A 26,038-nucleotide genomic window follows, 5' to 3' on the forward strand; every position below is an offset into this window, starting at 1 on the left:
GAAAATTTGAAATAGATCCAATTTTATAGATTACCTTTTGAAATAGGTCCAATTTTTAGTAACTTTTGAAATAGGTCCAATTTTTAGTTACTTTAGACCTATTTCAAAAAATCCCAAAATTTAATCACTCCTGTTTGATATTAATTCATAACTGTTCTCTCAAACGGTAAATGAACACGGTCTTCTAGGGACTTACGATTGATCAAAGTAAAAGATACATTCGAGTGATATTGATTTGTGGTCATTGCCGACATAAAATATGTGTAGAAGAATGATACAACGGGGAAAGATTACTGTTTGGCATTTCCTTTCTTGCGACACCTCTATTGCGTCCAAATTATGATCTGAGATTTTTCGGTAAATGGAAATTTCATCACATCATATAACAGCGACAAAATTAACTAAGAAGACTAAAACACCCTGTAAATCATTGAGCCTTGGTAGGGATCGACAACTAACTTTGTCGTGTTAGAGTAGAATTAGCGAAGGTGGCAAGAGGAGACAAGCATGTGTAATGCAAACAAATTCGAGGTTGGTTAGTTACTTCATCACGTTTTTGAGTGAGAAACACTCACATAAATATTTCAACATTTTTCTAACACATCGTGTGATTCACCAGCGTTAGGAATCGAATCCTAGTTGTACCGTGTAGAATACGAGTTTGCAATTCTTCTCCAATCAATGAGACACCCCGTAGTGGTTAGTTTGAAATTGGGTTGGATATAGATATATTGCTTGAATCCATTATGTAATGGTTGGAGTTGGATGTGAATGTATTGCTCGGTTTTAGATTGGGTTGATGCAATGTGCGGACTTGGTTCTACTGCTGACGTCCTCCAGATAAATTCGATATGCATGCGCCGAAATTGTTCCTCCATTTTGGTATATTTTGCCGAAATTCATCAAAGGGTTCAGCTCGTATCACCGTACAACTTTTCTATTTAATAACTGAACCCAGATCCTCTTTGGATCCCAAAAAACTGAGCTTAAAGATCAAATGATCCATGCCGTTGAAATTTGATTCAACGGCTACAAACAGGGGTGCTCCTAAAAATTATAATAATTGAAACTGTTGGATCAAATTTGAACGGTCCGAATCATTTGATCATTAGACTCAGTTTTTTGGGATCCGGAAAGGATCAAGGTTCTTAATAACTCAAGCTAATTCGAAACCACGTGTCATGGAGACACTTGTTGAAACTTCACAAGTACATGTCAACCATGGTCCGAGGTTTCTCTCTCCTGTCTTGCCTACTCACTATCTAAGGGCCTGTTTGGGATTGAGGTGCTTAAAAAAAAAGCTACTATGAAAAAAAGCTATGAAAATTTTTGGTGTTTGGTAAACTTTAAAAAGCAGCTTTTTTCAAAGTTGAGGGTGAAAAAAAGCCCAAAACCAAGAGATGACAAGAAGCTGCAATTTGTAGCTTCCAAAAGCAGCTTATTTTCACCCACACACGGGTGAACAGTGTCCAAGTTTAATGAAATATACCATAACCCAAAACTGCCCTCGGCTTTCCCTTCACCGACGCTCTCGCCTTTCCTCCAGAACTCTCTCGCACGCTCTTCACCTCAGAGCTCTCTCGCTAACCCGAACCTCAGGCTCTCTCTCGTTTTCTCGTTCTCTCGTTCCGTCGTTCCAAAAACTAGCGAACTTGTTCTCGTTCTCCAGGTTTCTCCAGGTAAGCTTCTCATTTATTTGTTTGGATTTTTCAAATTAGGGATGGGGAGATTAGGGAAAGAGGGGTGGGAAGAGCAAAGGGATGAGGGAATGGGTGTCGGGAAAAACAATTGGGGATGGAGGGTGGGGAAAAATTAATTGGGGAAGGGTGATATGGTTTGTGGAAAAAATTAATTGGGAAAAAATTAATTGGGGAAAAAATTAGGGTTTGTGGAGGAAACAAAAAAGGTCTGCTTCTGATTCTGATTTGGGTATATGTCAGGGCTAATTTGCTTTGAAGAAGGTCTGCTTCTGATTTGGGTATATGTCAGGGATAATTTGCTTTGCTCTGCTTCTAATCTATGAACTGTGCTCTCGATTTGTCATGTGCTTCTGATTTGTCATGTGTTTTTTGGGTCAAAATATTCCTCAGAAGTTCCGGGTTTATGTTGCAGGTGACACATTAGAAGATCGCAGGATTGAAGATCGCAGCCAAGAAGTCAGAGGGTTTATATTCTCCAAAATTCTGGTTTGTTTTCCTTGATATAATATAATAGCACAAGTTATAATAAATTTTATTATTACTCTCTTTGGTTTTTGCTGGAAAGCTGAATTTTTTTTTACATGATGCCATTGTATTTTCCCTTTCACTAATAACTGAAACATTATTAGCCCTTTGTCCCTTTGGCGGAGATTGTAAGACATGTGTTAATTCTTTGTGATATTTGATGTGTTTCTGTCCATTGTTCCATGATTGCTTGGTTTCTGGTTTTTCTCAGTGTGTTCTCATGCTGTCTGCATTATCTTTTTTGTGGTACGGTCTAAATTCTGAGAAGAGTTTCCTACTTTCAGTAGTTTGTGCACTCCTGAAGGCCGTCTTTTGGTGCAATCAGATTGTAATAAACAAAGTGAACAACATAATGCTAATTGGAAAAAAAAAACATGAAAACAAGAAAGAAAGGAACGGATTTAATCTAACCTGGTAACGTTTCAGCTAATGCTATTACTGTTAAAAGTATGGTCATACTGTTAAAAGTATGATCACAAGGCCTCACACATTCTGACTTGTTAGCTAATGCATTGTTAGCTCATTAATTAACAGTTTAATCTTTTGGGGTTCATTGGTTGTCTATTATTGACCAATAAAACACACACACCACTCACACTCTCATTCACGTGTAATGACGGCATTTCTCTTTAACAATAAAGTTTTCAGAGAATTATTAATGAGTATTGTCAAATGCTGGGATCAATTGAGGAAAATTAAATAACAAGTTAATGGATAGACAATGTTGAAGAACTTGCCTGAGGCGGTGCATGTTCAGAAGTTTGGAGTCGATATTCATGTATGATCCAGTCGGTTTTGTTGCCGTTAGTTGCCCGTCCCTTGTAGAACACCAGGGTCTTCCTCATTCCTATAATGTTGTCCTTTGAAAGCACTGCCTTGTCTCTTCCTGTTGCCTTCCAGAATCCAGCAGCTGTGGCTCTATTTGTCCGCGTTCCAGTCGGGTACTTCTTGTCTTTGTGACTGAAGAAGTACCACTCGTTCTGTTCACTGTAACCTAACCTGCATCTCGCTGTACCACACAATACATATACATAGTTCTCAGAATGACTGAATATGCTCATAATCTTATGAGATGTCAATAAAAACTCTTTTGTTTAGCCATTGATGAGTGATGACAGAGAGTAGCATTTGTGTTTATGTTGTTTCTATCTGTTTTGTTTTGATTTTGCTACCAACAAGCATCCGCGCATTTTTCCAATGTTGTTTTCTTTCTACACGTTGCCATATCCAAAATTTGTAAATATAAATATAGTATGAACACAAAAACGCCCTTAGGACCATATCTATTTATGCCATTTCGAAGTCAAGCTGCAAATGTTAAAATTAAGTTGGTTCTAAGTACGTTGTATGTCCCATGGTTCGATTTTGTATAGGTCAATGTCAACGATGACATCTAGGTCAATATGTAGTGAGTTGATCTTTCTTTTCAGGTAGTAACCCACAAGTTCTTCTTCTGTCGGGTGAAATCTGAAGCCTGGTGGAACACAAGATTCCATCTCCATTACTAATGTTCAGTATGTAGACGCACCTGCATATCAGGCAAGGAAGTATGAGGAAGAGTAATTATTATACTTTTGACCAGCTATATATGTGCATGAGTGTTTATAGAGAGAGTACTACCAATCTTGTTGTAGTCATGTATATTCATCCATCATGTGAAATAAAAAGAGTCATGTGATCCATTTTTTTCTCACAGACGTATTGCCTATGTAACAGTCATGGTTGTCATTCCTAATGTTCTATATATCTAACATTTTGTAGTCCCTTTCTTTATAACTTAGTTTCAATTTCTTAGGACTTATAAATTCCTTACTCAAACATATAGCCGCAAGCTTCTTGTAATTGGCGTAGGTCTAACATCAAAGAGAAGACAACCAAACAATTTACTCTTAATTTGGAGAGATACTGAAGAAGGAATTCTATAAGTTTTATAGAACCTATTCTATAGGAGCTAAATTGTTAGCTAGTAATGATGGCGATTTCACTTTGTGGGAGCTGTGAGTGGTCCTGCATGTGTTTTTAGCTAAATGACTGCGGAAAACGAAATCATGACAGACTAGTAGTGGATTGGAAACCACCACACACTAACATTAAAACATAGGATTATCTTATAATTAAGCTCAAGTAATTTGTTTTCATTAGTTGCATGGAGTAATTAGGCAAAAGTATATCGAACACAAAAGTTGGCCGAAAAGCTTGACTTTGCTGGCACAAGCATGTTATATTTCTTTGAGTGTAGTGCACTCCCTGCTTCCTACCTCCTGCTCGATCAATGTCTACTGGTAGTAACAGTGGTGCGAATTAAATTCCTTTGAGCATTTCATTTCATACCCAGGACATAGCTACACAATCAAAACTAATCAATTAAGACCAATCTAAGATTTTCATTAATTACCGTGAGATTGTCAATTCGATCTATATAGTACAAACAAATCATTGATCGATCGATCGATGGATCATCCATAACACAAAATGTTAATTTTTAATTAACCGTAAATGTAGATGGATGACACAAACGCTAGTAAGCTCATCAGTTAAAAGGCACTAAGAAATTAAAAAAAAAAAAATTACAATATATATGTTGTATAATATATAGTTCTGCATTGGGTGGAGGTCTTGGGGCAGATCCTCGACGATCCATTTGGTTTTGTTACATGCCACGGTCATCTTTGCTTCATCGTTTTGACCTTTCTCCTTTTATATAGGGTTAGTAAAGTGTTATCGTCATAAATATTGCTACCAACAAGGCAAGGATAAAAAGAAGTGTTCCATACGTGAGCCCTTTCTTTTTACCAATTATAAATAAGAATTAGAATTTTGTGATGAAAAGTAAACAAGAGTTAAACTTGACATTGACAAAATTCCAATCTAAATACAAATAAATAGGATCCAAGATAAGAAGATATTTATTGGTTATTTCTTGATATATTTATATATATATATGTGTGTATTTATATGTATGTATATATACAAACTGTGAACCCAATTTGTGATGTAATGTATTTGTAGTTGTATGTGGATCATTTATCGGTTATTTCTTGGTTATATTACAATATCATTTGTTCGTGTTTTAATATATATATATATATATGTATATATACAAATCAGTAGTTGGTATCGATGGCAAAGAAGGGGGCATCTTCGTCAAATCCTGTAGCTACATGGAATGCGCACAATATATCAATATTTTGTGATCTTTGCATCAAGGAGGTTGAGGCCGGACATCGTCCGGGCACTCACTTTGACAAAGAAGGATATGCAAATATTAGAGCTAACTTCAAGGCAGAGACAGGGCATGATTATGAAAAAAAGCAACTGAAAAATAAGTGGGATGCACTTAAAAATGAGTGGAAGTTGTGGAAAAAATTAGTTGGTAAAGAAACTGGCTTAGGGTGGAATTCAAGCAAGGGTACCGTTGATGCCTCTGAGGAGTGGTGGAACAATAAAATTCAGGTTTGTGTATTTATCTTTTAATATGTATTATGATATCATGCAATATGTATTAACCATATTCTTTCTTACTTGTAGATAAACAAAGAATATGGAAAATTGCGAAAAAAAGGCATTAGTCCTGAGATGGAGGACAAGTTAGATAGGATGTTTTTGAATACAATTGCTACCGGTGAACATGCCTGGGCACCTTCATCTGGAATACTACCACCAGAGTCAAGAGAGGAATCTGTAGGACAAATTGATTCATATGAGGAGGAAGAAACTGAGACTATGCAGGATCTAAGGCAAGCAAGTAGGAAGGGAAAAAAAAGAGCGGCTAACCAAGGAGAATTGCAAAAAAAGAAGGTTGATAAGAAGGGAAAAAAATTGGAGGTGCTGCAAAACTTTGTGGTCAAATTGACCGTCTTGTTGAAGCTTATGAAACTAGGAGTTCTGCAAACTCATTGATGAGGTCGCTGCATATAGGTAGTAGTATTCCGGAAGTGTTAGCGGTTGTTGCACAATTGCCTGGTTGTGAGCCACCTAGCGAGTTATGGTTGTTTGCTACATGTTTATTTTGTTCTGCAGAGAAGCGAGAGGTGTTTACTACGATACAAGATCCTGAAGTTCAGCTCACTTGGTTGAAATATATGTTCAACAAAGAACAATAAGAAGCTATAACTATGAATTAGAACTTTGTGTAGTTTGTACTTTGCATTAAGACTATGTGTTGAATGTGGCTTGTATTTTGTGTTTATTGAATGTTGGATTATGATTTCTTGTTAAACGTTGGATTGACTTGTTCTTGAATATCGGATTATGACTTCTTAGTGATTGTTGGATTATGACTTGTGGAATGTTGAATTATGTGTTAGGTTACAGGTATATTCAATATGAACACCTCTGATGATGATGTTGAGGAGTTGGAGGATGGTCTAATTATATGCACTGTAGCGAGAGCTGTTGAAACATATTATTTAAAATATGTCCACAAAACTCCATGTATGAATTCTTCTCATACAGGTAATATTTGGTTGATGGAAGTACTGCAAGGAAATGATGTGCGATGCTATAGAATGTTTAGGATGAACAAAGATGTCTTTTATAGGTTATCCAATGACTTGCAAACTAATTATGGATTGAAAGGTTCAAGGAAAATGAATGCAACTGAAATATTAGGAATGTTCTTGCATATGTTGGGACATGGTGTAAAAAATAGATTAGCTCAAGAGAGATTTCAACATTCTGGTGAGACTGTTAGTAGATATTTTGATGCTATGTTGGATATCGTATGTAAGATGGCAATAAATATTATCAAACCAATGGATTCGGAGTTTCGTGGCATTCCCCCAGAAATAAGGAGAGATACAAGATACATGCCTTATTTTAAGGTAAAATTTGACTCGTATTCTAACTTATTTGCAAACTATAAGTGTAGGTTGACGATTTTCTTTTATATTATTATTTTTAGGATTGTATTGGTGCCATAGATGGAGTGCATGTTGAGGCTTCAATACCACCTCCGGATCAAGTTCCATACATTGGTAGGAAAGGAATACCGACTCAAAATGTTATGGTTGCATGTAATTTTGACATGCAATTCACATTTGCTTGTGCCGGATGGGAAGGCACTGCACATGATACAAGGGTTTTTCTATCCGTGCTACGGAATCCAAATTTAAACTTTTCTGAGCCTCCAAATGGTAATCTTCATACTCTTATTATAACATTTTACATACTTGCTTTGTATAATTATTACAATACAAAACAAATTTTCAATTGTCAGGAAAATATTACTTGGTAGATGCGGGGTACCCACAAATGAGAGGTTATTTGGGACCATATAAAGGTGAAAGATATCACCTCCCGGACTTTCGTAGGGGTGCCGAACCAACGGGTCACAAAGAGGTATTCAACCACAGACATTCTTCTCTTAGGAGCATCATTGAACGAACTTTTGGGGTATGGAAGAAAAGATGGGCAATTTTAAGGGATATGCCTAATTACCCGTTCAATAAGCAAGTGAAGATTGTCATTGCTACAATGGCTCTTCATAACTACATACGGAGGTATTCTGAACGTGATCGTCATTTTGATGACCCCAGGGACTTTTGTGAAGAAAGCGATAGTAGTGATGATGATGATGATGAATATCAAAATTATCAAGTTGAAGGATCACATGAGATAGAGGCATTAAGAAATAGAATAGCAACAAGTTTGATGAATGCATCTAATTAGACTACTTTCAAGTACATTAACAATATTGTACTAATGAATCCTAGCTATTCACTCTAAAATATTTCTATTAAAGTAGTTTGTCATACTAATTAATATTTAAGATAAAGTTTATAAATATTTTTCTTCTAAAAATAAAATATATTTAGTAATTCACTTTTATTTGTTAAGAAAATTAAATTAATAGGACATCTAGTAATATACCCTTTTTGGTCATTTCACACAGTCACAGCTGTTTTACAAAAAAGTTTACCAAACACTATGATACTGTTTTTTGTTTCCAAAAGCACTTTTACAAAAAAGTTTACCAAACACTTTGTTGGCTTTATTTCACAACCGTTTATTCTCACAGCACAGCCACTTATTCTCACAACAGCTTTTTTTCAAAGTACAGCAATACCAAACCAGCCCTAAGTCTGCTGATTTGAAGTTGGCTCGCCCGCTCGCAGGATGAGTAAGTGCCATCAACTTCAAAACCCTCTTCGGCACTCTCGCAAGCAAAAATCTCAGAACTTACCTGCAAACATGCGGCTCCTTCCTCAAAACCCTAACCGAAAACCGCCCGAGTAACAAACACAACAACCCCGCCACCGTCTGCACCACCCACAACCCCCACAACCTCCCCCTCATCCCAAACCTCCTCGCCAGCGTATCGGAAACCAACCCGCCGCTCAGCCTCGAAAATAAATTCGCCATTCCGAAGCTGGCCGCTATGATCCCCGCCACCTCAAGATTCACGTTAAATCTGTCGTAGAAATATTGAGCTACGATAGTATCAGTCGTCAACACTCCACTCCAAAACTGAAAGCATAAGTCAACGCCAAAATCCATGCTCTATAATTCTTGATCCCGCTAGAAATAACACTTAACAAGCTCTCTTTGGACTTATTGTCGACCTTTTGAGAGCGTTTGTAGCTTCCAGAAGGTAGGTCCTGGCCAAACGTCAGGACCAATATGGCCGTCACAACTTGAAAAACTGCTGGCACGATAAATGCCAGCCTCCAAGCTGCGAAGGACGGCACGTTGAATGACATGATGAGAGAATAAATGAGTGGCATGATCAGCTGGGTGACGCCAGAGCCCATGTTGGCCCTGCCAGCGGAGAAGTCGTTGGCAAGGCCGACTACGCATCCCGAGAACATGCAGCTCATCCAGAACGGGTTGGCGACGAAGTTGGCGAGGGAGAAGTCGGCGATGAAGCGGATGGCGATGAAGGAGTTAGGGGAGGAGACGAGGGATGTGGAGAGGATGACGGGGGCGGTGAGGAGGGAGAGGGTGGCGATGACGATACGGGGACCGAGGAGGTCGCATATAGGGCCCATGGCAATGCGGGAGAAGATAGAGCCGAGGAAGGCAGCGGTGCCTGTGTGACCGGTGTCGGTGTCGGTGAGGTTGAGGTTGTCGCGGATGACGGCGAGGAGGGGAGGGATGGTGAAGGTGGAGAAGAAGTTGGAGAAGAGGGAGAGCCATGCAAGGTGGAAGGCCAGCATGTAGGGTGGCGCTATTGAAAATAACCTCAACTCTGTGGCCTTTTGATCAGCATCTACTGGTAATGCAAACATACTACGATGATCTTTTAGTACTTGTTCTTCGTCAGCATCTTCAGCTTCCATTGCGGTGGCGGCAGCGGTTGTTAATTATTAAGGTAAAGAAAGAAAAAGAGCGAGAAGCATTGCACGCAAACCTGTCTGATATTTTTTTGGTGCTTTAAGATGTTGTGTCTTTTGCTTGTACTCATCACAATTATATATTACGCTATCCACACACCTATTTTTCTTTCACACTCTTCTTAATTTTTGGTTGTTTGAACAAATAAATTAAAGAAGATCGATCGTAAAAGATTAACAAGACTGTGTGGTAAAAGTAAGTGTGAATAACACCATTTTATATATTAGTCCATAGTCAAAGTTACATGCGTTTTCATATCGAGAGCAACTTTGACATGTAACGAGTTTATCATCTCATGACGTTCTAGCTTAATAATGCAATGACATGTAGAAGGACAATTATACGTACCATTACATTATTAAATTGAACACCACCATAACAATGAACTCGTTCTATATAAGTTTTTCTTGTTTCAATCTCTCAAGTATGAATTTGCAAATGAATGTGCTTTCACTAGTTCCACCTTTTGCTTTCATAGTGTTCAATTCGTTCTCTTGGAATTATGAGGACAAGGACAAGATAAGAAGGGGCCACTGATTTCCAACAACAATAATCATTACGTTTGTCCAACCATCGTATAAAGATCAGTGTGTCTTGTTGAAAGCTCTTCTTTCAAATTTACGAGGAGGAGAAAATCTTGCGTCCGACAATTAAATCAAACACAAAGAAACAAATTATTTATGTTTAGGTACCACTTAATTTTAATGAAGTACAAAACACAATGCAAAGGAAGAAGAGAAATGCTACGGAGACACTTGAATTTGGATTCTTTGTGAATTCTCTGACATTTTACAGTTTAACGTTAATTTTCGTACAAATATTATAAAACCTTGTGCAAAAAATACGAGACAACAGAAACTTCATGAAAAGTTTCACTTTTAAGAAAATCTCCTTAGCTTTTCTCAAGGAAGAAAATAAGTACAAAGCCCAACGCAAAGTTTTCATTCCTTTTTTAGTGGATCAGACTTTTACATAATCCGACTATCGGACACACAAGAATTTTTTCGAGACAACAGTTTTAAGCTTACAACCAAGATGAATTGATTACTGTGAGACAAACATGTATTGAATAGCGCGTTTTATCCTCTCAATTGGTGACAGAATTTTGACTTTGTTCAGTCTCGACCTTGATTTCTAATCAGGACGGTTCTATATACAAATTGGAATTTTTGTAAAGGCATGCTTGTGGTCTTGTTTTTCTTCCGGGAAGGTTGCAGCTGCTCATGTTTTCTTAATTTCACTTTCATTTTCAATTTATGATTTATTGTTTTTTCATAAAAAGAAACAAGACACAACGACATTGTAATTTTCGCAAGGAGCGTTTATCTGTGTAATCAAGATTTTAAGTTCGATTTCTCTCATGTTGATTGTGTAAAAGATTAAAAAGATGTAAATTGAGGATTCTTAATCATAAAATTCTTTGCATAAAAAAATCATATTTTAAGTGAAAGTAAGATGATTGATTTTGTTGAGAGTATCGTTCCACATCGAGAAAAGATGGATCTTGCATGTGCTTAGAAGTAATTGAGCTACTCTTCATATTACTAATTGGTTTTATGATGGAACTCCATGCTTCATTGTATCATAGCAACTTGTCTCGCATGTGAAGTTTAATAGTCACACTTGCTAGGCTGGAAAATTCGTTACATGCACGTGAGGAGTGTGTTGAGAGTATCACTCTCACATTAGGAAAATGTGAGACATTGCATGTGCTCATAAGTAATTTGACCACTCCCTATATTGCCAATTGGTTTTATGATGGAACCCCGACCTTCTTGAGATTCATAACTGTTCTCTCAAACTCTAGGGTCTAAGAAAAACTTGGTTACTCACTGTTCAATCATAATCTAACAATAACTGATCATTTATAACGGTTCTCTAGACGCTAAGAAAAATTTAATCACTCACCGTTTGATATTAATTCATAACTGTTCTCACAAACGGTAAATGAACACGGTTTTCCCCTACTCATGATTGATCAAAGTAAAAGATACATTCGAGTGATATTGACTTGTGGTCATTGCCGACATAAAATATGTGTAGAAGAATGATACAACGGGGCAAGATTACCATTTGGCATTTCCTTTCTTGCGACACCCCCTTTGAGTCCAAATTATGATCTGAGATTTTTCAGTAAATGGAAATTTCCTCACATCATATAACAGCGACAAAATTAACTAAGAAGACTAAAACACCCTTTAAATCATTGAGCCTTGGTAGGGATCGACAACTAACTTTGTCGTGTTATAGAGTAGAATTAGCGAAGCTAGCAAGAGAGGACGAGCGTGTGTAATGCAAACAAATTCAAGGCTAGTTAGTTACTTGACATTTTATATTTTTTAAGTGAGAAAGATTTACATAAATATTTTAGCCTTTTTCTAATCATATCGTGTGATTCATTAGCGTCAGAAATCAAACCTTAGTCGTGCCGTATGAAATACGAATTTGAAATTCGTCCCCAATCAATGAAACATCCCGTAGTGGTTAGTTTGAAATTGGGTTGGATATAGATACATTGCTTGAATCGATTATGTAATGGTTAGAGTTTGGACGTGAACATATTGCTTGGTTTTAGATTGGGTTGATGTAATGGGGACTTGGTTCTACTGCCGAAATCTTCTCAACAAATTCGATATGTATGCGCCGAACTTTTTCTTCCATTTCGGTATATTTTGCCGAAATTCGGCTCATATCACCGTACAACTTTTTTATTTAATAACTCAAGCTAAAGAGATTTTTCAGTGTGACCGGTACACAAGGTGGTACACCGCGCTTCATTATACAAATAATAAGATATGTGTGTTAAAAAGTTAATAATTTAAAAAATAAAATTTCTCATCACTTATATAATAACACGTGGTGTACCATCTATATTTCCGTCAAAATAAAAAATTTCTTCTCAAGCTAATTTGAAATCATGTGTCTTGGAGGCACGTGTCGATACTTCACAAGTACACGTCAACCATGGTCCGAGGTTTCTCTCTCCTGTCTTGCCTACTCACTATATAAGTCGGCTGATTTGAAGTTGGCTCGCGCGCTCGCAGCATGAGAAATGCCATCAAATTCAAAACCCTCTTCGGCACTCTCGCAAGCAAAAATCTCAGAACTTACCTGCAAACATGCGGTTCCCTCCTCAAAACCCTAACCGAAAACCGGCGCATCGCCGACGGAATGGCCCTTCACGGCCATCTGATCAAAATTGGTCTTTCATCGGAGAGATTTATAGCCATCAGGCTTCTAATTATGTACTTGGATTCGAGAAAATCTGATGAAGTTAGTGAGATCGTTAAGGGGTTCGATGGGTTTGATTCAACGGTGCATAATTGCTTGATCAATGCGAGCATTCAATGGGGAAATCTCAACGAAGCACGCCGCCTGTTTGATGAAATGCCTGAAAGAAATGAGGTTTCGTGGACTGCGTTGATATCGGGGTTAATGAGATGCGGAAGGGTGGACGAGTCAATGTGGTACTTTGAGAGAAACCCGTTTCATAATGTGGTTTCTTGGACAGCTGGGATTAGCGGGTTGGTGCAGAACGGGTTGAATGTTGAAGCACTGAAGCTTTTCCTGAAGATGCTTGGTTCTGGGGTCAGGCCTGGTGATGTTACATTTACCTCTGTTGTTAGAGCTTGTGCCGGGTTTGGTGAGATCGGTTGGGGGATGAGTGTTTTAGGGTTGATTGTTAAGACTGGATATGAACACAATTTATCGGTTTCTAATTCCTTAATTACATTATGTTTGAAGATGGGCGAAAAGGCCTTGGCTAGGAGAGTATTTGATCAGATGGAAAAGAGAGATGTTGTATCTTGGACCGCAATCCTAGATATGTATGTTGGGACAGGAGACTTGAGAGAAGCGCGTCGAATCTTTGATGAGATGCCAGAGAGAAACGAAGTTTCTTGGAGTGCAATGATTGCAAGGTACAGTCAAAGTGGACATCCGGAAGAAGCCTTGAAACTGTTTCTTCAGATGATTCAAAGTGGATTCATCCCAAATAGGTCTTGTTTGGCTAGCATTCTTAGCACGCTGGCCACCCTCGAGGCTTTAAGAGTGGGAATGAACATCCATGCACACGTTGTGAAAATTGGATTCGAGAAAGATGTCTTTATCAGTAGCTCTCTTATCGACTTGTACTGCAAGTGTGGAGAAACTAAGGATGGACGTACAGCATTTGACTCGATTCCAGAGAAGAATGTGGTCTCATGGAATTCTATGGTTGCCGGGTATTGTCTGAATGGACAAATGGAAGAGGCTAAGGTGTTGTTCTATAGCATACCCACACCAAACAATATATCGTGGAATATTATGGTAGGAGGTTACTTAGAGAACAAACAATTTGACAAGGTATTTGAAGTGTTTAATGAGATGCTTTTGTGTGGTGAAACTCCAAACATATCCACCTTCTCAAGTGTGCTCTCTGGTTGTGCGAGCATAGCCTCGTTGGAGAAAGGAAAGAACCTCCATGGGAAAGCAGTTAAACATGGAGTTCAATATGATGTTTTTGTAGGTACGGCCCTAGCTGATATGTATGCAAAATCTGGGGATATTGAGAGTTCTAAGAGTGTGTTCGATAGAATGCCCGAGAAGAATGAAATCAGTTGGACTGTGATGATTCAGGGGTTAGCAGAAAATGGTTTTGCTGCAGAATCTCTGTTTTTGTTTGAGGAAATGAAAAGAACTTCAATTGTTGCTCCTAACGAGCTCATGCTTTTATCTGTTCTTTTCGCTTGTTCTCACACCGGCTTAGTCGACGAAGGATTGCAGTACTTTAATTCGATGGAGGCTGTTTACGGTACAAAGCCAAAGGAAAGACATTACACCTGCGTGGTGGATATGCTGTCCCGTTCAGGACGACTTGTTGAAGCCGAAGAGCTTCTGAAATCCATGCCATTTCAACCCGAGAGGAATGCATGGGCTGCTCTATTGAGTGGGTGTAATAGATATAAAAGCGAGGAGATAGCGGAACGGACAGCCAAAAAGCTTTTAGAATTAGCAGAAAAGAACTCTTCAGGCTGCATAATGTTGTCGAATGTCTACGCTTTGGCCGGAAAATGGACCGATGTTGTGGACATTAGGAGATTAATGAGGGATAGAGGATTGAAGAAGAGCGGTGGATGCAGTTGGGTTGAGGTGAGAAATGAAGTCCACTGTTTTTATTCAGAAGAAGCATCTCACTGTCAGTTAGCGGCGATTTACGATCTGTTACAACTTCTACGAGTCGAAATGCTGGCTATCGAGGAGTGAAGAAGAGAATCTACCAAATACCACAAGTACTCTAGCGTCTACTGAACGCCGATTAATTCAAGCTGGAAATATCTTTCATTAGGGGTGAGATTCTACTGCAATATACAAATCTAAAAGAACAGAAACTGCCGCATTCTTTGTGTGTATGGTTAGGGTTTATGTAAATTCCAGTCACCTCTACAGAAACAAAGTGTTTCACCGTCCTCCTCCTCCTTCGCCTCGGTCTGGCACAAATGTTGCTCTATGCGTATGATTGAATCAAAAACTGAGTCAGTTCATTCTCCAGTTCACCTCCGCGTCGCTGCTCCTGCAACAATTATAACTTCATCTCGATTAACGACCATAAATATATGAACTCCCAAATCGGGTAAAAATCTAGAGAGAGAGAGCCGTACGTACATCCTTGAGTTCACGCATACGTTGTTGCATCTGCACAAATTGCAATGTCATGTCAATTAAGAGACAATAACCACATGAAATACCAAATTACTAAATGCAACATAACTTGAACTACCTTCAAGTTAAGTTCTTCAATCCGTTTTTCCGCCGCGAGCATCCTGCAAGTGACAAAAGAACTGAGAAATCGCAAATTATAATGTACAGATATCAGAATTGTTCTTCGACAAGACAATTGGTCTTCCGCGAAGCCAGGTCGGAATAACATAAGTGGTTTACAGATTAAAGTTACAAATGCAGCAACCAAAGTCACCAGTAGCTCACCTAAATCCATCCTTAGAAATGTTTACGTATATGATGAACTACCGTATTTGCTTTTTACTTACTCTGACCGAAGCCTTCTGTTTTCTCGAATCAAAATTATCTTCTGTGAAATTTGCTTCGTGTTCTCGATGCTATTCTCAGACTGCCAACAAAATACATCGAGGACCGGTACTAAGTATATGCTACTTACGGTAATAAGTTTGATTCTGAGTTTTTGGTTCAGCAAACCTGTTGAGTAATGTACTGGACATCAGTTCCATCATGTCCCGTGTGCCTTTTCGCAAGTTGTGGTTCCAATGGCGTATCAAGATCCTTCCTCTTTTTGACGTTTCCTGCTAACACAGGAAACGGATTTAGTAGACAAGCAAAGTATGAAATTAATGCAATTTCCGATCGTTCAAAAATTATTGACTGCATAGTTTCACCTTCTGAGGAGATATCTGCTGTTATTGGCAGTCCACTGGATGAAGCATCTGATACGGCGACTTGGGGATCTTCTAAGGATCCCGCTGCACCAGTAGATGCTTCATGAGAACCTTGATTCAGTAACAAAGCTAGGTGCAAAGAATTTCTAGTTCTTGAAGAAGGTGATTTTGGACGACGCAGTCTCTTAGAACGAACTTTTTTCACAGTCTGATAACCGGCGACTTTGGAATATTTCTTCCTGCCAAGGTAAACAGAAAATGCATCAAACAGGAAATTACAATTCTTTGTCATTGTATAGACACCGGAGTTCATATATGACAGTTCGCAAAGTTAAATTATAGGCTCATAAACTGCTCTATGAACCAAATTTTTCCTCTTTAAAAGTTGAAGTAATACAAACTTGAGCCAGACAATATTTACAGAACTAAGAAAAATCCGATTAATGTCACACCAGTACTCCACCGTCATTTGCTTTAAACGATCTTCAAGCTTGTGGAAGAGGGAAGTTTTTTCAAAATCTTGCTTATTGTGAGTAGGCTGAATAAAATTTGGTTCCAGGACACCTACAATATTATCACATAAATCAACAAACACATACAACGATTTGAACTAGATACACCTTTAAACAAAATCTTGAGAACGAGATAAGTGCAGTCAGGAGTTCTCACCGACAACTCCTCTCCCGGTACTGCCTGTCATTTGTTTAAGTACACGCCAAAATGGCTGCAAAATATTAATGAATGAGGAACAAGATTACATGCACACATCCCCCGTCGTTATAAATCCTGGAGTGCAATACTCAAATTTATACAAATGCCATATCTAATAATAGTATCATTCCTTCCCTGAAATTTGCAAACAGCAATCCATCCCACGGCATTTCATAAACATAGTTGAGAACTCTATACTACGTACTGAAGGCTTACACGGAACATTGAGGGTTCTAAGGAGGTTACAAAGCACATGTAGCAGAAATAGTTAATGCAGTTCACTGACTATAAATCAGCAACACTTTTTTCACTATGTAAAATATCAGAGATAGGTTGGTGAGTCTTATTACCAAAACATGCGTAACGAACAATTTAAGAGAGCAAAAAGTACCAGTATCAGACGATTCCGATGGTAGATATTGAAACCATGAATATTAGCACGTGCAGCTTCCTTCCAAAAACCTATTGCGGTAATATATTCAAGCTGAAAATTTAAGAAATTACGCATGGTAAAGCCACTGGATACCAAAAAAATGCATGCTCACAAGCGCATGTGGGGATGAAAAGGATTGAGACAGAGTTGCTGATCACAAAAGATTTTTATTAATACAGATCCACTTTTTGAGTTATAACTCTCAAACCATAAGCTACCAGTATAATGTTTAAAACCCTAAGAAAATTGTGAACCATGAAGCTGTTGGATACACATTACGCACATAGACTAGAAGACTCGAGTCCACGACTACTCTTCAGACATGTTTTATTAAGAAGAAAAGTGAACCAACTTCCTCATGATGTTACGGAATTATGTATGGTCATGTTGTCTGTAGTAGTAAGAAGAAAAGATGTAATCTGTATAATTTGCTCTATTGGTAAGTATCAAGTCAACCGCTTTAACTAACGGAAAAATGAAACTGACGTGATGCATAAGTTCAGATGTGTCTGGTAAATTACAGGGTGCAATTAGTAGCAGCTAAAAATTAGCATGGAGGTGTGGAGGTATTGTAGACGGCACAAACCTCCAGATTTCCATCAGTTGTCGGCCTATACTTGATAGTTCCTTCAGTTTTCGGCCTATACTTGATGAACTCAACAAAATTGAGATAAAAGGCAACATTACGGCGCTCAACATCCTGTCCACGCAAAATTATCCGAAAGTACTGTGGTAGCTGCCTATACAGGACTGATGCATATGCCTGTGGAGCATGAAACCAGGCCATCATTAATAAAGACAAACTTTGTGTGGTCAACTTCAACATGTGAACACCATACTTACACGGAGAGAGTGCCGATACAGGTTAGCAACATGCTGAACATGACGTTTCAAATTGCCAAGTTCTTTGTCGCCATTAATACAAATATCCTGCAAGAACAAGAACAAGACTACAGTAGCAATGCGTCCAATTTGATTCAAAGTAAATGAAATGAAGAAAAGGGATGAACATAACCTCAGGATCAGAATTAAAATCTAGTTCCATATCCCCATCATCATTTAGCCAAAGATTGTAAACGACAATTTTTGTTCCATGATCCCCTATATCATCAAACTGACAATTGGGTTAATAAATCACACACGTATATATAGACTTAAGTGCATATCATGTCTGCATGAATCCATGTATACACATGCAGGGATGTAGGGTCTAAATAACCTCTGTAATAAAGAACACTATCTACTTTAAGGGAATCAACACATAGGAATGCAGCAGTTTTTTTTGTCATGAGATTTTTGTCTCGTGCTTAGATTAATGACAAATTATTTTCACAGGCTTACTTGCTTCAGCAGCTCCGCTTCTGTTGAATAAGGAGACCACTGCAACAGCATGGTCAGATTAGAAGAAAAATGGTCGTCATCATGCAGAATTATGGGGCCAAATGTTCCAGCTGATGAATCAAACTCATAATCCACCTGCAGTAGTGGAAGAACCACACTGACTTCTGAGTTAAATAGTTATTGGGATTCCTATAATGGTCTGTTAGAGAAACTGAAAATGCTATCAAAGTTGATCAATGCCTTCCATTTGGATGAACCAACAAAAAAACTAAAAATATTTCACCCATTGTAGACTCCACAGTTTGGTATGAATATCACCAATCTTAGTTTGGGTGAACTTGCAGAAGATTTTGTCAAAATATAAGGGGATGCTATGAAATCAAACTCACCACTGGAACAACTATCTTGTTGTAGCCCATTCGAGTCAAAAATGTATAAGAAAGGAGTCCAACACTTTGAGTCAGTTTCCTGTGAAGGTCATAAACCAATCAAAACAGAACCCTACTTACTGAATTGTAAACCGGTCTCTCTCTCTTTCTCACTTATACCAGCAATAGTTATTTAATAACAAGGAAGATGTCCTACAAACAGAGTAAGTGAAAACATATGTTCTTGGGCCAGACCTTGACTCCATGTGGCGACTGAAGACAATAACATCTGCTCCAAGTCTCATAGAGCTGGTCTTGAAGCCATTTCCATCTGAAAGGCGAAAGGGTTCCCAATTAATACAAAGGAGACAATATATCATGCAAAGGATTCAGTGAACAAAACGAAGTACAATACATACATTGTCCAATGGTGAACTCTGATTTCTTATCTGAAAATCCAAAACTTATGCAGCGCCTTAAAGCTTCAGGGTCCATTCCGCCACCATCATCTTTTTGTTGGCCATTAAGTATCATAATCCAATATTGCATATGAGATGTTGTCCTGGTCCATATATTAATGGAAAAAAGGTAAAAAGGATTCATAGGCCTACCTTGAATTACCAAAGCTGTATTCCCATGCCGTGGGATCGACATCTTGTCTATGCTAACAAAAGTAGCTCCGTTTTGTATCTAATCCACACAGACAAAGGTTGTTACTAAATTATTGTATTCCCCGGTTAAACAGAAATCAAAGGTAGCATAAGTAAGCACACTCAAAGAACCTTTTGTTATTATTATTTTTTTGTTTTTTTAGGCAATAGAGCAAATGAAATCAAAGTACGATACAGGTAAACAAGACACATCGTCCAACTTTCTACTGAAATTCAAATGCAAGAATACTAGCAATCAATACATTGTGTAAAGAAAATAACGAACACAAGGGTGATTCCCTAATCAATTTACTCTGTCTATTTCCCACAACCAGAATATAGAAGAGAATCATGAGATGGAAAGGAACTAATGAACATTGCAAAGACAAAAACAGAGAAATCAGAATAATAATGGTAAGGGGGATTTGGGCAATTACCTCATCAACTGCATTGTCGAGCAACTCTGCCATGGCTGCAAACGAGTATCAGAAAGAGCACAAAGAAGGGGGTACATGGAGAAACAAGAAAAGGGAAGCCAACTACACATATAAACTGAAAATACCTCCAAAAGCCCACTTATGTGAAGTGGCATTTGAGTGAAGGAACTTAGGATGTATGTGCATACGGTTTATTCCATCTGCAAACCAAAACTTGTAAATAAAATGGTCTGAAGATTTTAGATTTTTTTTATTTTTTTGCAACAAAGGTAGGAATCATGACAAGAACATTGATGGGAGCATGCAAGCAACTATATTTTTCATATATGGGTTCTTCAATTTTTCTTTTGTAATCATTTCTTGCCCATTTCACAAACAGAAAATGTTTTAGTTCTTAATTTTTCAGCCCAGATAATTACTCTTCCTAGTAAAAAATTCGACAGCTCCATATCAACCATTCAAGAGGAGTCAAAACTGGAATTTAATACACCAATGAATTTTACAACTTTTAATCTCTTCAAAGTCCAGTTAACAGCTTTAAATACCCAATTACGGTTAAATGCAAACACCTCAATGATAAGAGTGCATTTTTGCTCACCACCATTTATGTGGTGTATGCTCACCATCCTATTCATCAACGTTAGATAAGTTTGAATTTTGAGATTTGTATTTATCCACTACACGAATCTCGAAATTCAAATTCATCTAACAATGATAAATAGGGTGGTGAGCATACACCACGCTAAATGGTGGTGAGCAAAAATGCCCCCCAATGATAATAGCAATCGGAATATTGCAAAGGATCTGGGCGTGTCTACTATTGCTATTGATCCAACCTCTAAAAATTCCTTTTTAAAAAGCTAAGAACATCATTAAGGAGAGGGCTTTTGCCGGCTAATCGAGTGCCTTTACTAGTGTGCTACTTTCTTGCTTTTCAAATGACCTGTATCGACTTTTTCTTTTCTTTGCTGATTCCTTTCGATGAAATTTGCCATGTGAAAAGATGATTGCCCTGGCGGAATGCCATTGAAGCAAGGGGCACAATTGAAGAAGGTGGTGTGATGCAAGAAGTTCAAAACAAAGTAATGAAGAGAAAACAAAATGAATAGATACAATAAAAGCAGTAAAATATTTTACACTGATTTGCAGCTTGGTTCCCCTTTCCCTTCCCTACTTCGTAGTCTCCCGCTTTCCAAAATTGCTTACAAATCGGTGTTGGACATACCGAGTCTGAGGGTGCAGACTCAAAGCCAGGCTCAGGCTCCCTTCTGCAGTTTTCCATACCCGACTCGCCCATTTCATCATCACTGCATAAATCTATGATTTCTGAAGTGCTCATTCTGATCTGCAAACCAAAACAAATAGAGTGAAATCCAGGACCCAATAGAGAAGAAACCTAGCACAAAATGGCTGCAACCCAAATAATTCTCACTAGGATCATATTGATTAAACATGTGTGAGAGATGTATGCATATATCCTACAAACAAACCAAAAGCGCACAAAAAGTGCAAAGAAGAAGCGACGGCGGTGCCAAGAGAGGATGAGCAGCCGCAACAATTCTAATGCAACTAAAGAGAGGAGTACTACTTTCAACGTGATGCTAAATGAAATTGAAGGTTGCCAAACAATGACCGTAGTAAGAGAGTAATATATGCAGAAAAGAGAGCATCAAGCAAAAAAAAAAAACCCCACAAAATCTTCACCGACGGAAAAAAAAAAAAAAAAAAAATCCAGAGAATCAAGCAAGATAAATTTTGTGAGCTGCATTGCTAAAATCTAAAGCCATGAAACGGATACACAGAGAGATAACAGTGACTAGTGAGGCAGAACCAAAGATAATCAAAACCCAGCTCAAGATACACAAAATAAGCACGCATGAATAAGAAGATGAAACGGGAGTTGCTAAAAACGCATGATAAATAATAGCTTAGCGCTTAAAAAACAAAAAATAAATGTAGAAAAATTGCACAAACAAAAAACCCACATCGAAGAAAGCTCAAAACTGAAAATCACATCAGAAAAAGTTCAAAGATGAAGAAGGAAGAAACCCAACCCGGAAAGAAGGAAGAAAACAAGATTTGAAAGAAAACCCAGAAGTCTGAGCAGCTAAAACCCAGGAAACGAAGGCCCCCAATAGCTCACCAGGAAGTTCGCAAATGGAATGAGGGGCTGAGTGGAAGACTGTAGTGAGAGGAAGAAAGACAGAGAGAGAGAGAGAGAGAGAGAGAGAGAGAGAGAGAGAGAGAAAGACCAAATGAAAAACTCCGGTTGACAAGCATGAAGGTTTAGTGGGAGATAAAAAAGTGTGTATCGTGTACGGAAAAAGCAGAGGTACATGCCAAAGTTGACGCCCTTCGCTTTCCTTGTGATGGAAGTTATACATTAATTAAACAAGTTTTATTTTTTATAGGGTAATTAAACAAGTTTTATTTTTCTTTTCAAGAGAAACATGACCCCTTTCTATTTTGTTATTTCGTATTTGCCATTACAGGAAGAAAGGCAAAGGCTTGACACTCATGCTTTTTCGTTTATTTTTGGGTACCTTCTTTTTGAGTTTTTACGAGATTTCTCTACAGTTAATGAACGGAGTACGTCATCAGAACATCAGTGGTGTGTTCATTTATAATCTGAAATAATAGAAGTACAAATTTTCTAATCTCTTCTTCCTCTCTTTTCTCTCTTCCTTTTGTTTCTCTTCTCTGCGCAGAGCTGTGTGTGTCAGCTCTCCTTCTTCTCATTCATTTTTATAAGCAAAAGATTACTGTAGCAATACTATTTACTTTACAAATTTTCTTCAAATAAATAGTGAAAATACTGTGCATGAATAGTAACTCATCCGTCTTTCTTCATATAAATAGTTTGATTTTTCTTTGAATGAATAGTAACAAATCATTCATATAGGTAATTTATCACATCCTAAATTTGCCTTTAGGCTAGAAATTAAATTTATGGGAAATAATTCTCGTATGTCTTCTCCTAGGAGATGGAAAATGAAAAGTTTTAGAGAACTTTAACGAAAAGTTCATAGTACTGTTCATTTTAACGAAAAACCATATTTTTACACAATTTCTCATTTCGAAATCTTCTTTTCTCGCAAACCAAACGATTGGCTAAGCGTCAAACTAAGGAGGAGTCACATTAGTTCTTTAGCAGGAGATGCTGTTCATTGTGAGCGGTCAAGCTTTGTTCATATTTTTTTCTACTTTCTTTCTTGATGTCTGTAAATTTTTGGCCGGCAGGGAGAAAAAGATAAAAGAAAGCTAGAAGAGGAAAGTAAATAAAGCAATTTGCGAAAAGGAAGTTGACATATTTCTGAGAATTTGATAGCACCTAACAGAGGCTACTATTTTTGCATTTTTCACTGGCCATATATGGGAAGAGGATCATCTTTGGATTTACTTTGTGGAGATTATAGACATTATTACATTCTAGTCATTTATCATACATTGTGAGGTTAAATACTATTTATATTTAATTTTAAATAAAAAAATCAAATAATTTCTAACCGTATAATACATGATGAATGATTAAGGTATAGAAATCCTAAATCCCTAAAATCTTCGTAAAGTTGATCCGGATGAGATTCAATTCCCGCAAATGTAGTCCAAGTTAAAATTAAGCCAAAAAAAGTAAAAGAAAAAAGGAAATCAAATGAAAAAATGGCAGGTACTGCCAAAAGTGGGATGACCACCACCAGCCAGCGCGTAATACTTTATTTTTGTCGCATTTAATTCACACGGCCCAGACTTTGTGCTGTCGAAATGACAAAATAAGCAAAAACAAAATTCAATTGTGAAATGACAGTCTAGTCTGCAATTCTACATAAACCCAAATATAGAATGCCAGTTGGGAGTATTTACTGTTGAATAGATTTAAATTTTGAAATATGTATGTAGTAGAATATAAATTATAAATTTTAGGGTGCGTTTGTTACATCTTCTTAGAAGGGATTGGCTTAAGTAGGATTATAATCCTACATTTGGTATGTTTCTGGGCTAGAATAAATGAGACTCGCTTCGACTAACAGTCCATACGCGCTTTGTTAAAGCATGTTATTTAGTCTAGAGCTTTTGCTTGGTATTAAGCGAGACTCAAATGGAATATGAGGCCAACGCTTGCTACACCCTGACATCCACTCTACCTTCTTCTTCTATTGCGTCGTCATTATGGCTAGCTCGTCGGCGGTGCTTTCTTTTCCGCGGCCCAAGCCTGGGAGAGCTAAAGCGATGCTGTTGTAGGCCAAAATCGCGAGTTGATGGAGGACCTGGCAATGCTACCATCGGTGAGCGTTGCTAACAAGAAGTTGACGATGAAGGTTGGGGAGATCTATTCAATTTTATGCAATTTGATTATTTGGTTACAGGTTGGGGAGATCTGTTCATTTTTCACGTAATTTGGTTGCTAATAAGATTGAAGGAGAAAATTAATTAGTTTTTGAAAGTTAAGATAACTATAAAATAAGTGAGAGAGATGGTGAGATTGTGGAGATAAAAAGGCAAGTGGAGGAGCTTGCCGAAGAAATTGAGAAGGGGAAGAGCAGAGTTTGCTGGGAGAAGGATTGTAGGAATAAATTAATTTTGATAGAAAAGAAATTTAATTTAATAAAAATTATAAAAGTACTTTTTTTATTTATAATCCAACACTACACCAAGCGCTTGATTAAATTAATCCAATTTAGTCTAGTATAAGTCAGTCCAGCTTAATCTTTGAAACTAGTCAAGTCCAATTTAGTCCAGTGCAACAAACACACCCTTAAATTACTAACTCATCTAATGGTAAGTATAGTGGTGAACATAAATTTCAGCATGATGGGACCATGGACTGATACACTAAGTATCATAATACGAGTGATTGTATATTCGGAAAAGAAAAACTTTCAACCACTTGTATCATAACACTTGGTGTAGCTGTTTTTTATGTTTACTAAAAAATGTCTCCACCACTTAAGGATGGTGAGCATTATTACCACTTGATGAGGGTGATGAGCAAAAATACATAGGAAAATGATAAAAGCACATCTATTTTAGTTTTGTCACACATTTTTATTTTATTTTGTTATTTTTTTTGTTTATTTTATTTAATTTTATAGCCCAAATTAAATATGCGTATGTGAAAAATTAAAAAGAGTGTGAAATTGTGACATCCCACATCGCCCAGGGGAGTGATCCTTATATGTATATTCGCAACCCTACCTAGCACGAGGTCTTTTGGGAGCTCACTGGCTTCGGGTTCAGTAGGAACTCCGAAGTTAAGCGAGAATGGGGCTAGAGCAATCCCATGATGGGTGACCCACTGAGAAGTTGCTCGTGAGTTCCCAAAAACAAAACCGTGAGGGAATGGTAAGCCCAAAGTGGACAATATCGTGCTACGGTGGTGGAGCGGGTCCGGGAAGTGATCCGCCCCGAGCGGGGATGTGACAATTTGGTATCAGAGCCTAACCCTGGCCGCGTGTGTGCCGATGAGGACGTCGGGCCCCTAAGGGGGGTGGATTATGACATCCCACATCGCCCAGGGGAGTGATCCTTATATGTATATTTTCATCTCTACCTAGCACGAGGCCTTTTGGGAGCTCACTGGCTTCAGATTCAGTAGGAACTCCGAAGTTAAGCAAGAAGGGGGCTAGAGCAATCTCATGATGGGTGACTCACTGGGAAGTTGCTCGTGAGTTCCCAAAAACAAAATTGTGAGGGAATGGTAAGCCCAAAGCGGACAATATCGTGCTACGGTGGTGGAGCGGGCCCGAGAAGTGATCCACCCCGGGCCGGGATGTGACAGAAATGAATTGCGGGCAAAATCATACACAATCCAATAGCATAATTTGACTTCATATGAATGTATGTTCGAGTTGAGTTCATGTGAATTAGTGAGCCGTTGAGAAAATTAAGTTGTTGAATTTTATTTTAAAGTTATTGTCTATATAATTGGTAAGCATTTCTAGTGAGAAGATGCAAATCTGATATGCAAAAATTAATTTATATCGCATTTCATATTTTTCAGATATGTATGTGAATTGTACTTCGATAGATGTATAAAATCTCATTTGATTTTCTTTCTTTAATTGATGAGAATCATCACCAAAAAAATTTAAAAGAAGATGTGAACTTACGTTTTTGTTTATATTTTTCGATAAAGATGAATATTTTGTTGA

The 26,038-nt window shown here is 37.9% G+C and overlaps 3 protein-coding genes and 3 pseudogenes across 9 annotated transcripts; 3 read left to right on the forward strand and 3 right to left on the reverse strand.

The window, feature by feature from the left end:
* Positions 1 to 2,932: 2,932 nt before the first annotated feature.
* On the reverse strand, positions 2,933 to 3,727 carry LOC148689227 (NAC domain-containing protein 30 pseudogene; annotated as a pseudogene).
* A 1,594-nt stretch (positions 3,728 to 5,321) lies between these two features.
* LOC148689228 (L10-interacting MYB domain-containing protein-like) lies at positions 5,322 to 6,328 on the forward strand (annotated as a pseudogene).
* A 222-nt stretch (positions 6,329 to 6,550) lies between these two features.
* LOC148689229 (uncharacterized) lies at positions 6,551 to 7,970 on the forward strand. Its single transcript, XM_088689965.1, has 3 exons — positions 6,551 to 7,048; positions 7,129 to 7,360; positions 7,444 to 7,970. Exons 1-3 carry the CDS (start codon positions 6,551 to 6,553, stop codon positions 7,893 to 7,895), a joined length of 1,182 nt encoding a protein of 393 aa, XP_088546091.1. The 3' UTR covers positions 7,896 to 7,970.
* A 113-nt stretch (positions 7,971 to 8,083) lies between these two features.
* LOC137709387 (high affinity nitrate transporter 2.7 pseudogene) lies at positions 8,084 to 9,596 on the reverse strand (annotated as a pseudogene).
* Positions 9,597 to 12,573: 2,977 nt separating this feature from the next.
* On the forward strand, positions 12,574 to 15,089 carry LOC137708156 (pentatricopeptide repeat-containing protein At2g13600-like). Its single transcript, XM_068447164.2, has one exon. It carries the CDS (start codon positions 12,606 to 12,608, stop codon positions 14,802 to 14,804), a length of 2,199 nt encoding a protein of 732 aa, XP_068303265.2. The 5' UTR covers positions 12,574 to 12,605; the 3' UTR covers positions 14,805 to 15,089.
* Positions 14,861 to 22,164, reverse strand: LOC137708157 (protein MICRORCHIDIA 6). 7 transcript variants are annotated; one of them, XM_088689495.1, is made up of 21 exons: positions 22,142 to 22,164; positions 21,027 to 21,234; positions 20,015 to 20,089; positions 19,890 to 19,924; positions 19,414 to 19,492; positions 19,222 to 19,311; positions 19,058 to 19,133; positions 18,824 to 18,902; positions 18,435 to 18,569; positions 18,109 to 18,207; positions 17,937 to 18,023; positions 17,680 to 17,856; positions 17,052 to 17,144; positions 16,619 to 16,673; positions 16,402 to 16,513; positions 15,950 to 16,188; positions 15,753 to 15,856; positions 15,587 to 15,666; positions 15,319 to 15,361; positions 15,204 to 15,233; positions 14,861 to 15,111 (listed from the first exon to the last, which is right to left on the reverse strand). In XM_088689495.1, the coding sequence occupies exons 2-21, from the start codon at positions 21,226 to 21,228 to the stop codon at positions 15,046 to 15,048; spliced, it is 1,956 nt and encodes a 651-aa protein (XP_088545621.1). In that variant the 5' UTR covers positions 21,229 to 21,234; positions 22,142 to 22,164; the 3' UTR covers positions 14,861 to 15,045. The 7 variants fall into 7 exon arrangements, with proteins under 7 accessions (XP_088545621.1, XP_068303266.2, XP_088545626.1 ...); XM_068447165.2 differs by having other exon boundaries at positions 21,944 to 22,154; XM_088689500.1 differs by lacking the exon at positions 22,142 to 22,164 and adding an exon at positions 22,033 to 22,106.
* Between the last annotated feature and the right edge of the window lie 3,874 nt (positions 22,165 to 26,038).

This window comes from Pyrus communis, chromosome 17 (assembly GCF_041283825.1).
Source record: "Pyrus communis isolate YQ-2024b chromosome 17, ASM4128382v1, whole genome shotgun sequence".
In the NCBI taxonomy this organism is placed as follows: domain Eukaryota; kingdom Viridiplantae; phylum Streptophyta; class Magnoliopsida; order Rosales; family Rosaceae; genus Pyrus; species Pyrus communis.

Coding starts and splice junctions, on each gene's coding strand:
- LOC148689229 (XM_088689965.1), top strand. CDS start 6,551: ATGAACACCTCTGATGATGATGTTGAGGAGTTGGAGGATGGTCTAATT. Junction 7,049..7,128: donor GATACATGCCTTATTTTAAG/GTAAAATTTGAC, acceptor TATTATTTTTAG/GATTGTATTGGTGCCATAGA. Junction 7,361..7,443: donor CTTTTCTGAGCCTCCAAATG/GTAATCTTCATA, acceptor TTCAATTGTCAG/GAAAATATTACTTGGTAGAT.
- LOC137708156 (XM_068447164.2), top strand. CDS start 12,606: ATGAGAAATGCCATCAAATTCAAAACCCTCTTCGGCACTCTCGCAAGC.
- LOC137708157 (XM_088689497.1), bottom strand. CDS start 21,228: ATGAGCACTTCAGAAATCATAGATTTATGCAGTGATGATGAAATGGGC. Junction 16,514..16,618: donor TACCGGGAGAGGAGTTGTCG/GTGAGAACTCCT, acceptor ATAATATTGTAG/GTGTCCTGGAACCAAATTTT. Junction 16,189..16,401: donor CAAATGACGGTGGAGTACTG/GTGTGACATTAA, acceptor TTACCTTGGCAG/GAAGAAATATTCCAAAGTCG.